The 12,130-nt window shown below is 45.5% G+C and overlaps 1 protein-coding gene across 1 annotated transcript in view; it reads right to left on the reverse strand.

Annotated features, from left to right (window-relative positions):
* The window catches only part of myo1g (myosin IG), a 65,511-nt gene that overhangs the window by 21,410 nt on the left and 31,971 nt on the right, over positions 1-12,130 (reverse strand). The window contains exons 18-21 of the mRNA XM_036971333.1: positions 11,363-11,507; positions 9,216-9,320; positions 7,921-8,034; positions 5,734-5,891 (exon numbers count right to left, since the gene is read on the reverse strand). Coding sequence (XP_036827228.1) covers positions 5,734-5,891; positions 7,921-8,034; positions 9,216-9,320; positions 11,363-11,507 — 522 coding nt within the window. The remainder of the gene's footprint in view (positions 1-5,733; positions 5,892-7,920; positions 8,035-9,215; positions 9,321-11,362; positions 11,508-12,130) is intronic.

Consider the following 12,130-nt stretch of genomic DNA (forward strand, 5'->3'; position numbering starts at 1 on the left):
ATCACCCACCACAACAGGACCAAGCGGCGTGGTAACGGGCAGCGACAAAGACTTCTGGACTTGGGAAGAAATCCTCAACGGGAGAGGACCCTGGGTCGTCTGCCCAGCGCAGCCAGTGCCGCCAGTCTGCCCAGCGCCGCCAGTGCCGCCAGTCAGCCAGGGGCCGCCAGTGCCACCAGTCAGCCAGTGCCCCTCAGCCCAGAGGCGCCAGTGCCCCTCAGCCCAGAGGCGCCAGTGCCCCTCAGCCCAGAGGCGCCAGTGCCCCTCAGCCCAGAGGCGCCAGTGCCCCTCAGCCCAGAGGCGCCAGTGCCCCTCAGCCCAGAGGCGCCAGTGCCCCTCAGCCCAGAGGCGCCAGTGCCCCTCAGCCCAGAGGCGCCAGTGCCCCTCAGCCCAGAGGCGCCAGTGCCCCTCTGTCCCGAGCTTCCGTCCCTCTGTCCCGAGCTTCTGTCCCTCAGTCCAGTGGGGTCATTAAGTAGGGTCGCTGTGGTTAGGAGGCCACGGAAGCAGACAAGGTGGGGGACTAAGACTATGGTGAAGTGGGGGCCACGTCCAGCACCAGAGCCGCCACCGCGGACAGATGCCCACCCAGACCCTCCCCAATAGGTTCAGGTTTTGCGGCCGGAGTCCGCACCTTGGGGGGGGACTGTCACACCCTGACCATTGTTTGCTTTGTATGTTTATATGTTTTGGTTGGTCAGGGTGTGATCTGAGTGGGCATTCTATGTTGGATGTCTTGTTTGTCTATTTCTATGTCTTGCCTGATATGGTTCTCAATCAGAGGCAGGTGTTAGTCATTGTCTCTGATTGGGAACCATATTTAGGTAGCCTGTTTGGTGTTGGGTTTTGTGGGTGATTGTTCCTGTCTCTGTGTTTGCACCAGATAGGACTGTTTAGGTTTTCGCACATTTATTGTTTTGTTAGTTTATTCATGTATAGAGTCTTTATTAAAGAACCATGAATAACCACCACGCTGCATTTTGGTCCGCCTCTACTTCACCACAAGAAGACCGTTACAGTAGAATAATATTGAAGGCCTCAAAACAATGACATGACAGATATGGAATCATGTAGTAAGCAAAAAAGTGTTAAACAAATATTTGAGATTCTTCAAAGTAGCCAACCTTTGCCTTGACAGCTTTATGTATTATTTCTTAACCTGTTAGATCTCTAGGGGTGCTATTTCATTTTTGGATAAAAAACGTTCCTGTTTTAAGCGTGATATTTTGTCACGAAAATATGCTCGACTATGCATATTCTTGACAGTTTTGGAAAGAACACTCTGAAGTTTCAGAATCTGCAAAATTGTCTGTAAGTGCCCCAGAACTCATTCTACAGGCGAAACCAAGATGATGCATCAACCAGGAAATTAGAAGAATTTCTGAAGCCCTGTTTTCCATAGTCTCCATATATGGCTGTGATTGCGCAAGGAATGAGCCTACACTTTCTGTCGTTCGCCCAAGGTCTTAGCAGCATTGTGACGTATTTGTAGGCATATCATTGGAAGATTGACCATAAGAGACTACATTTTCCAAGTGTCCGCCTGGTGTCCTGCGTGGAATTCGGTGCGCAATTGCCAGCTGCTTGTACTTTTCCATTTGATATAGGGGAGAAACCATGTGTCCAAGAACGATATATCAATGAAGAGATATGTGAAAAACACCTTGATGATTGATTCTAAACAACGTTTGCCATGTTTTCAGTCGATATTATGGAGTTAATTTGGAAAAAAGTTTGCGTTTTGAGGACTGAATTTTCGTTTTTTTTTGGTAGCCAAATGTGATGTATAAAATGGAGCTATTTCTAATACACAAAGAATATTTTTGGAAAAACTGAGCATCTGCTATCTAACAGAGTATCCTCATTGAAAACATCAGAAGTTATTCAAAGGTAAATGATTTTATTTGAAGGCTTTTATGTTTTTGTTGAAATGTTGCGTGCTGGATGCTAACGCTAATGCTAACGCTAAATGCTACGCTAGCTAGCTACTTTTACACAAATTATTGTTTTCCTATGGTTGAGAAGCATATTTTGAAAATCTGAGATGACAGTGTTGTTTACAAAAGGCTAAGCTTGCGAGATGGCATATTTATTTCATTTCATTTGCGATTTTCATGAATAGTTAACGTTGCGTTATGGTAATGAGCTTGAGGCTGTAGTCACGATACCGGATCCGGGTTTGGGAGATCAGAGAGGTTAAATTGTTAGCCCAGAAACTGTTAAGTGTTATTACATACAGCCGGGAAGAACTATTGGATGTCAGAGAGACATCAACTTACCAGCACCACGACCAGGAATACGACTTTCCCGAAGCGGATCCTTTGTTCGAACCACCCAAGGCATTCAAACTGTTTCCAGAGGCTGACCAAAAACAATGTCGCCGCAGGAGAGGTAGACGGAGCGGCCTTCTGGTCAGACTTTTGAGCATGGCGCAGACAGAGATGGTCGCCTTGCTTCGAGTTCTTAGGAAACTATGCAGTACTTTGTTTTTTTATGTATTATTTCTTACATTGTTACCCCAGGAAATCTTAAGTCTAATTATATACAGCTGGAAAGAACTATTGGATATAACTTACCAACGTTACGACCAGGAATACGATTTTCCTGAAGCGGATCCTCTGTTCGGACCACTACCTAGGACAATGGATCTAATTCCAGTAGTCGACCCAAAACAACGCAGAGGGGGCAGACGAAGAGGCCACCTGGCCAGGCTCCGTTGATGTGCCCATCGCACACCACTGCCGAGTATACTACTAGCCAATGTCCAGTTTCTTGACAAGGTAGACAAAATTAGAGCAAGGGTTGTCTTCCAGAGAGACATCAGAGATTGTAACTTGATCATCAAGTTTGCAGACGGCACAACAGTAGTAGGCTTGATCACCAACAACGACGAGACAGCCTATAGGGAGAAGGTGATGGAACTTGGAGTGTGCTGTCAGGAAAACAACCTCTCACTCCAAGTCAACAAAACAAAGAAGATGATCGTGGACTTCAGGAAACAGCAGAGGAAGCACCCCTCTATTCCCCTCTAAAACCCTGACATATTTTTACAGATGCACAATTGAGAGCATCCTGTCGGGCTGTATCACCGCCTGGTACGGCAACTGCATCGCCCACAACCGCAGGGCTCTCCAGAGGGTGGCGCGGTCTGCTCAACGCATCACTGGGGGCAAACTACCTGCCCTCCAGGACACCTACACCACCCGATGCCACAGGAAGGCCAAAAAGATCACCAAGGACAACAACCACCTGCACCGCTGCCTGTCCACCCCGCTACCATCCAGAAGGCAAGGTCAGTACAGGTGCAGCAAAGCTGGGACAGAAAGACTGAAAAATAGCTTCTATCTCATGGCCATCAGACTGTTAAACAGCCATAACTAACACAGAGAGGCTGCTGCCTACATACAGACTTGAAGTCATTGGCCAAAAGGATCACTCGTCACTTTATTAATGCCACTTTAATAATGATGTTTACATATCTTGCACTACTCATCCCAGATGTATATACTGTATTTTATACCATCCATTAGATCTCGTCTATGCCGGTCGGTCATGGCCCATCCATATATTTATATGTACATATTCTAATTCCATCCCTTAACTTAGATGTGTGTGTATTAGGTAGTTGTTGTGGAATTGTAAGATTACTTGTTGAATATTGCTGCAGTGCAAAGTCTTTTTTTAAATTATAAAATAAAATAAAAAAATGTACCCCTTGTTTCATGGTATCCAATTGGTAGTTACGGTCTTGTCTCATCGCTGCAACTTCCGTACGAACTCGGGAGAGGCGAAAGTTGAGACCCATGCGTCCTCCGAAACAAAACCCAGCTAAGCCGCAATGCTTCTTGACACAATGCCCGCTGAACCCGGAAGCCAGTCGCACCAATGTGTCGGAGGAAACAGCGTGCACCTGGCGACCGTGTCATCGTGCATTGCGCCTGGCCCGCCACAGGAGTTGCTAGAGCACGATAGGACAAGAAAATCCCTGCCGGCCAAACCCTCCCCCGGCTGGCTGCAACAGAGCCTGGACCCGAACCAGGATCTCTAGTTGCACAGGTAGCACTGCGATGCAGTCCCTTAGACCACTGCGCCACTCGAGAGGCCTGTTAAAAGTTCATGGAATTTCTTTCCTTCTTGATGTATTTGAGCCAATCAGTTGTGTTGTAACAAGGTAGGGGTGGTATACAGAAGACAGCCCTATTTAGTAAAATACCATTACCATGTTATGGCAAAAACAGCTCAAATAAGAAAGAGGAATTACACTCCATCATTACTTTAAGATATGGTCAGTCAATCCAGAAAAATTGTGCATTCGCAAAAACCATCAAGCGCTATGATGAAACTGGCTCTCATCAGGACCACCACAGGAAGAGAAGACCCAGAGTTACCTCTTCTGTAGAGGATAAGTTAATTTGAGTTACCAGCTTCAGAAATTGCAGCCAAAATAAATGCTTCAGAGTTCAAGTAACAGACACATCTCAACATCAACTGTTCAGAGGAGACTGCGTGAATCAGGCCTTCATGGTCGAATTGCTGCAAATACTATAGTACACCAATAGGAAGAAGAGACTTGCTTGGGCCAAGAAACACGAGCAATGTACATTAGACCAGTGGAAATCTGTCCTTTGGTCTGAAGAGTCGAAATGTTTCGAAATGTTTGGTTCCAACCGCCGCGTCTTTGTGAGACACAGAGTAGATGAATGGATGATCTCTGCATGTGTGGTTCCCACCGTGAAGAATGGATGAGGAGGTGTGATAGTGTGGGGGTGCTTTGTTGGTGACACTGTTGGCGATTTATTTAGAATTCAAGGCACACTTAATCAGCATGGCTACCACAGCATTCTGCAGTAATTCGTCATCCCATCTGGGACAATGACCCAACACATCTCCAGGCTGTGTAAGGGCTATTTGACCAAGAAGGACAGTGATGGAGTACAGCATCAGATGACATGGCCTCCACAATCACCTGACCTCAACCCAATTGAGATGGTTTGGGATGAGTTGGACCGCAGAGTGAAGGAAAAGCAGCCAACAAGTGCTCAGCATATGTGGGAACTCCTTCAAGACTGTTGGAAAAGCATTCCAGGTGAAGCCGGTTGAGAGAATATCAAGAGTGTGCAAAGTTGTCGTCAAGGTAAAGGGTGGCTACTTTAAAGAATCTAAAATCTAAAATATATTTTGATTTGCTTCACAATTTTTTTTATTACTACATGATTCCATATGTGTTATTTCATAGTTTGATGTCTTCACTATTATTCTACAATATAGAAAATAGTAAAAATACAGAAAAACCCTGGAATGAGCCGGTGTGTCCAAACTTTTGACTGGTACTGTGACTATAAAAGAGATAAATACCATAAGGGTTGCAGGTAGCCTAGCGGTTAGAGAGGCGAGCCAGTAACCTTGCCAGTTCGAATCCTGGGAAAAATCTGGGAGAAGTGACCTGTACAGCTCGGCTCGGCTCAGTAGTGTGAAAAGCCCTTGAAAAGGGGTCTAATTCCATCCCAGTCTTTACACAACGCAATACCTGTGTAGCATAGTTAAACCAGCCTGAATGCTGCACTCACCATTGTTCAGGCTGGTTTGACCACGCTAACAGGTCGTCACTGACTACAGTTAATACTTAACCAGGCCAGCTCAGTAAAATTTGGTTTGGCTTGTTTCAACTCGGCTCCCCTCTGTAGTCTAAACCCAATCCCAGTCTCAACCCAACACCCCCTGACAGTTGCCACTGACCGTGTGAAGTGGTCAATGAGCGTTCCCAGCAGCTCCCCGATGCGGTCCTGGTTGGGGCACAGCTCTCCTCTCTGGATGTAGAGAAGGACATCATCCTGGGAGGAGGTGTGTAGCGCCACCATCTGGTCAACGCCTGCAGTGATGCTCAGGCCTGTCATCTGGGGGATAGACAGACACAGAGGGGTTTGATACACCCAGACACAAACACACACATACGCATGCACGCAGGCTCACACACACAGGCTCACACATTCATAGTTCCTCCTAAAACAAAACACAGGTTACTCTCTCTATCCATGTGTGTGTGCGTGCGTGCGTGCGTGTGTGTGCGTGCGCGTGTAGTGCACTTTATAGGGAATAGGGTGCCATTTTGGATGCAAACATAGTCATAGTAGAGAACAGTGTTGAGGTACTACTATTTTGTTGGGCATCATGCTAAATGGGGCAGACATACTACCTGTCACAACATGCATGCATCACACAGAGCAGTAGAAAGAGATTCTCTGTTGAATCGTGTCTTCCACTTCCACTTCAAGGGATCCTTGGGACGGCCCAACTCTGATGTCACCCCATTGAAGTTGACATTTAAAATGGTTAAGTAAGGGTTAAAGATAGGGTTAGGCTTAGGTAAGGGTTATGGTTAAGGTTAGGGTTAGGGTAGGGACGTCCCAAGGATACCAGATAGCACTAACCCTTTCACAATGCGTAAGCTCCATGGGGAACCACCGCGTTACCCTGGGGAACTACACTGTAATGTCGTGAGTCAGACAGTTAGTTGTGAGCTACACGCACCATAAACACAACTTTGTGTCCTGTCATTCATACATTCTAAATAAAACTTAGTTGAAAGTGATTTATAGTACTAAGCCATCCTCTATAGCCATCCTATAGGTTAAAGGGGTAGTGATATTGCTTTGGATAACTTTACAGCGCTACTGTTTCTCCCCCATGGCATGGTTGTGTTCTATCCTAACTGGTGTCCAGCTGTGTTGTACCTCATTAAGTAATACTGTGTATTTAACTGCCTGATCTGTTGCCTAAACCCACAGTCTGTTCTTTAAAACGCACAGCCTCCAGGCCAAAACACACTGTGTACACGTACAGACACATTGTGCGTATTGTGAGTAGTGTGGTGCTCTATTGTACAGTACCTAACTGACTGTCACTGAGGCAGAGACTGTCCCAGTCACACACGTCATGTCCCACATGGAGCTCTCTCTCTCTTTATTTGTTTCTCTCTCCCTGTCACCCCATTTCTCATTCTCTCCCTCTCCCTTTCTCTTTCTCTTTGTCTTTCACGGTCACTTTTTTCTCTCCCTTGGTCTCGGTCTCAGTCTCTCTCTCTCTCTCTATTTCTCTCTCCCTCTCTCTCCCCCTGTCCCTCCCTCTCTATTCCAGGCTCCTCCTTGTCCTTGTGAGCACGCGCCCCAGAGAGATCCCTGATCCAATTTCTCAGATCAGCTCCTGAAATGAGACAGGCCCGCCCCACACTGCAGTGCCGCATTTTGTGACCGAAGACACACACTCACACATACACACAGAAAACACACACACAACACACACGTCCCTCCTTTGTGCAGCACTGTACCACTCCTCAGCCTTTCTCCCATCTGTCCCCCTCTCCCTCCTTCCCTCTCTCCCTCCCTCCATCTCTCATCTGACCTGGGTCACTTTAACTCACATATACAGACAGAGGGCACAGCCATTGTTCATCTCTGCATCCTAAATGGCACACCGTGTATGGAATAGTGTGCCATTTGGGACATCCCTCATGTTATAAAGTAATACCAAGGCAATGAATATGAGAGGGTGTAAAGTGGGAACTCAAGGGAAGGACTAGAGAGCGTATGTTTATTGACACAATGGGAAAGTTTACAGATGTAGGAAATTAATTTGAGCCAGTGTGCTACAGCAGGAAAATAATCCTGCAGCAACAGGAAATGTGAATTATTATGTGGATTATAATTCATTGGCATTTGTTGTAGGGGTTGATACATTTTTTGTTGGGGTAAATAAAGTCTGGCATTTTTAAACCTTGAATACTAAGTTTGCATTTCCTGCTGTGCAGAACAATTATCATCAACAAAAGAGTGATCAAATGAAGTATACGTGTGGTTGTATGACTAAGGTGTGTGTGTGTGTGTGTGTGTGTGTGTGTGTGTAGAGTTCTTCTGAGCCAGTACTCACACTCTCTAGAGGCAGTCTTTTCAACACCTTGAACTGTTTTTTGGGGTCCAGTTTGTAGATATGTTTTTCCGTAATAAACAAGGCTCGGTCTGTGCTTTTATTGAACCGATTCACCTGAGAGAGAGGAAGAGATAGAAAGAGAGAGAGACATACAGATATAGATAAAGAGAGAAAGAGAGCGAGAGGGGGGAGCAAGATAGAGAGGGTGAGGTAGAACAAGGGAACAAGAGGAGACATCAAACACATTTATCTACATTTCTGTTTTCTATGTTCTATTCTGTTCTACATCTTTAGAATATATCAGGAGATTAAACCAGACAAAATCCAGGACAGATATGTCAGGACAAAAAGGTATATTGAAGATGATGAGTTAATAGTTTATATAATTTCATGCATTCCCTACACACCTATCCAACAAGGATGGTAATTAAAATAGTCGTAATAACTAGGTGGATGTGGGGTCCTGTCTTCTGAAAAACAGTTTATCTCATAGCCTGGTAAGGAGGTTAAGTGGTCAGTACCCACTACTGCTGTGGTACGTCCAGTGGATATGTACTGGCAGATTTACTATATTGTACTGTGTCTGGAACTGAGCCTATATCTAAAGTTAAAGTGCTAAAGACAGACAGACAGACAGACAGACAGACAGACAGCGAGATAGACAGACAGCGAGATAGACAGACAGCGAGATAGAGAGTGAGAGAGATAGAGAGTCACAGACAGACAGACAGACAGACAGACAGACAGACAGAGAGCGAGATAGAGAGTGAGAGAGATAGAGAGTCACAGACAGACAGACAGACAGACAGACAGACAGACAGACAGACAGACAGACAGACAGACAGACAGACAGAGAGCGAGATAGAGAGTGAGAATGAGAATGAGAGTGAGAGTGAGAGTGAGAGAGAGAGAGTGAGAGTGAGAGTCACAGAGACACAGACAGAGAGCGTGATAGAGAGTGAGAGTGAGAGAGATAGAGAGTCACAGACAGACAGACAGACAGAGACAGACACAGACAGAGAGCGAGATAGAGAGTGAGAGTGAGAGAGATAGAGAGTCACAGAGAGACAGACAGACAGAGACAGACACAGACAGAGAGCGAGATAGAGAGTGAGAGTGAGAGAGATAGAGAGTCACAGAGAGACAGACAGACAGAGACAGACACAGACAGAGAGCGAGATAGAGAGTGAGGGTGAGAGAGATAGAGAGTCACAGAGAGACACGAACAACAACGAGAGAGAGAAAGAAACTCTTTGTGGCAGTACAGTACAGTAGGCTATGGTACTGTAACACACCTTCCTACAGAACCCTGAGAAGAGGACCTGGTTGTATTGGTCTTTGTTTCTCAGCTCTTTGGAGATCCGTATGAAGTTAGAGCTGGTCTGAGGGCAGTCCCTCACCTGCAAGCAAAGAGGCACATTACAAAGGCACACATTAGGGATGCATCCCAAATGACACCTTATTCCCTATATAGTGCTTTTGACCGGGGCCCATACCCTATTCTCTTTAAAGTGGACTACCTTTGACCAGGATCCAATGGCACCGTATTTGCTATATAGTGCACTACTTTTGACCATAGAGCTCATCTAGGGAACAGGGTGCCATTTGGGATGCAAACAATGCTACACCAGCCTGATCCACCATCCTGATTGCTGCGCTCTTGTTTCATATGTTGAGATCAAGATGGTGGAACAAGGGTAATATTACACGACCCCGTTAGCCTTCTGCCACCATCTAAATAGTGTCATTTGGGACGCAATCCACAGACCACTCGAGGACTAACTAACTGACTGATTTATTGAGTGATTAATATGATACCTAGAGGGGCCTTTCATGGCTCTACAGACCAAACGCTATTGGATTAAGCCGTTAGAGAGGTGTGAGTGAGACCCATTAGAATGAGACTGATTGTGGCTGCCTTTGACTTAAGCAGTCAAACTGAGTCTCATGGCAACTGCAGGCCATGTGGTTTATCACAATAATTCCTTCATGGGATGGATGACCACTCGGGAGCCCCACTCGGAAGAGGCGTCACTACAGTCCCTGGTTTGATTCCAGGCTGTATCACATCCGGCCGTGATTGGGAGTCCCATAGGGCAGCGCACAATTGGCCCAGCGTCATCCAGGTTTGGCTGGTGTAGGCCGTCATTGTAAATAAGAATTTGTTCTAATTCTTAACTGACTTGCCTAGTTAAAGGTTCCATTTTTAAAAATTCAGGAACTCCCCATCCCCCCATGTACTAGTCAGGGTGAGTGGGGAGAGTCTATTCACCTTGTTTACGAACATGGAAACAAAACAATGTCCGAAACGTTCTGTTTTGTGGAGGACTTCCGTTGAAATTGAGGTGAATAGGGATACGCCTGGTGCCCACATTGATGACGTACAGTAAGTCATGCAGCTGAGTGGAGAGCAACAGATTGGATTCAGTCAGTCGTCCTGATGATGAGCCCTTCCCAGCTATTTAGTTTATGCTGGCTATCTGGCAACAACAGCAGAATGGCGCTAGTTAAAACGTGTAAAGGAAAGTGATGTTTCTTTCAATGGGCCAGCGAGAAAGAACTTGCAGTATTGGTCACCATCTAGATGTCACCATGACATGCCAATTAGCTAACGTAATGACAAGCGAATGACCAGTACAACGTTGTTGTATTGAGGTGCTTCCTAATTCCCACTGTTGCTTCCCACTGGGCAGCTGTATCACATGTTGCTGGCGGTAGCTACGTGGCCAATTTGTTCCATCCCACATAATTATATTTCGAGTAGGATAGCAGACCACAAGAGAAATAACTTATAATATTGGTATTTGGTAGTATAGTAACCATCTGGATGTCACCGTGATACAGTCTACTGCTCAATAGGGAGAGTTTGCACTGCAAGCCGGCAACACAACAACACGGGGCACAGTGTGTCCTTCGCTCTCACTCGCGGACTGCTGACCACCGCTGTCCTGCAATAAGGAGAGGGAAGTAGCGAAGTAGCTCCATTTGTCCCCACTCAACTCTCGTTGCGAGACATTTGTCATACATTTTGGGCACCAGGCATCCATATATCCTCTCCCGGGTGAGTGTGTGTATGATGTTGTATTGGTGTTTCAATGTACAGTGCCATCTAGATTTATTTTACAGACTTGTACTTGGGGCCAACCTATGGGGACAGAATATGAACGTTGCAAAAAGTTGTCGTGAAAGTTTCCTTCTCCATCTTCCGTGACACAGATACTAATTTAATTTTAACATTTTACTGTTTGTTGAAATACTATAAACAAGGTATGATGATAGGAAGACGTGAGGATGTTAGCCAACTGTTCAATTACAATTCAAACCCTTGCCCCTATTCTCTGGCCACTCCTGTAGATATGAGAGGATTGGATAGATGGAAGCAAAATGCTGGAAGGAGGAGCTAGGAGGTCATTTGACATACAGCTAACGTGTTGTGACTCACGTTAGACAGGTAGTCCCTCTCCCAGGGTCGGCCACAGCCCCAGTCCTTCCTCTCCCCACTCAGAGCCCCCAGAGCAGCCACCTTGGCCCTCACCTCCCCCATGTCAGACGGAGGGATGTTCTTCACTATCTGCCTGGCACGCCACCTGGGAACAAACATGTATAACAGAGAATACTATATAATACTAATCAAAGACGTTGCAGAAAAAAGTGCTGTCATTCATTCTTAGCCACACTCTGATAAGATAAGATAAAAAATAACCCGTGTGTATAGGCCTGAAATGAACAGTAACTACATTTTATAGTGAAGAAAGAGTATGTGCCGTGCCCTTCGGCCCACTAAGATAATTACAGACTTCCTTACTGTAGTTACCAAAATATACACGACCGTTCAAAAGTTTGGGATCACTTAGAAATGTCCTTGTTTTTGAAAGAAAAGCAACAAAAAAAAGTCCATTAAAATAACATCAAATTGTTCAGAAATACAGTGTAGACGTTTCTAAGTGACCCCAAACATATATAAACCAATGAACGAACAAAGCCATTGATCACGTGACACCATTCATTCTTATTTTAAGACTCAATAGCGCATTTAAGCCAAATGAAGTCGGTTAAGATGGAGGCTCATGGAGACATCCAGGAAGTGACGTTGCAGGCTAGCTCTGTGCTGCCCCCTCCCATTGAGTAACACCAAATTAAAGGCAGACCGAGGTACTGCAGCCTGCCATTAGCAAAAAGATCCTTAAAATATCTTCTGTGTATGATTGAA

This window comes from Oncorhynchus mykiss, chromosome 32 (genome assembly GCF_013265735.2).
Source record: "Oncorhynchus mykiss isolate Arlee chromosome 32, USDA_OmykA_1.1, whole genome shotgun sequence".
NCBI classification, from domain to species: domain Eukaryota; kingdom Metazoa; phylum Chordata; class Actinopteri; order Salmoniformes; family Salmonidae; genus Oncorhynchus; species Oncorhynchus mykiss.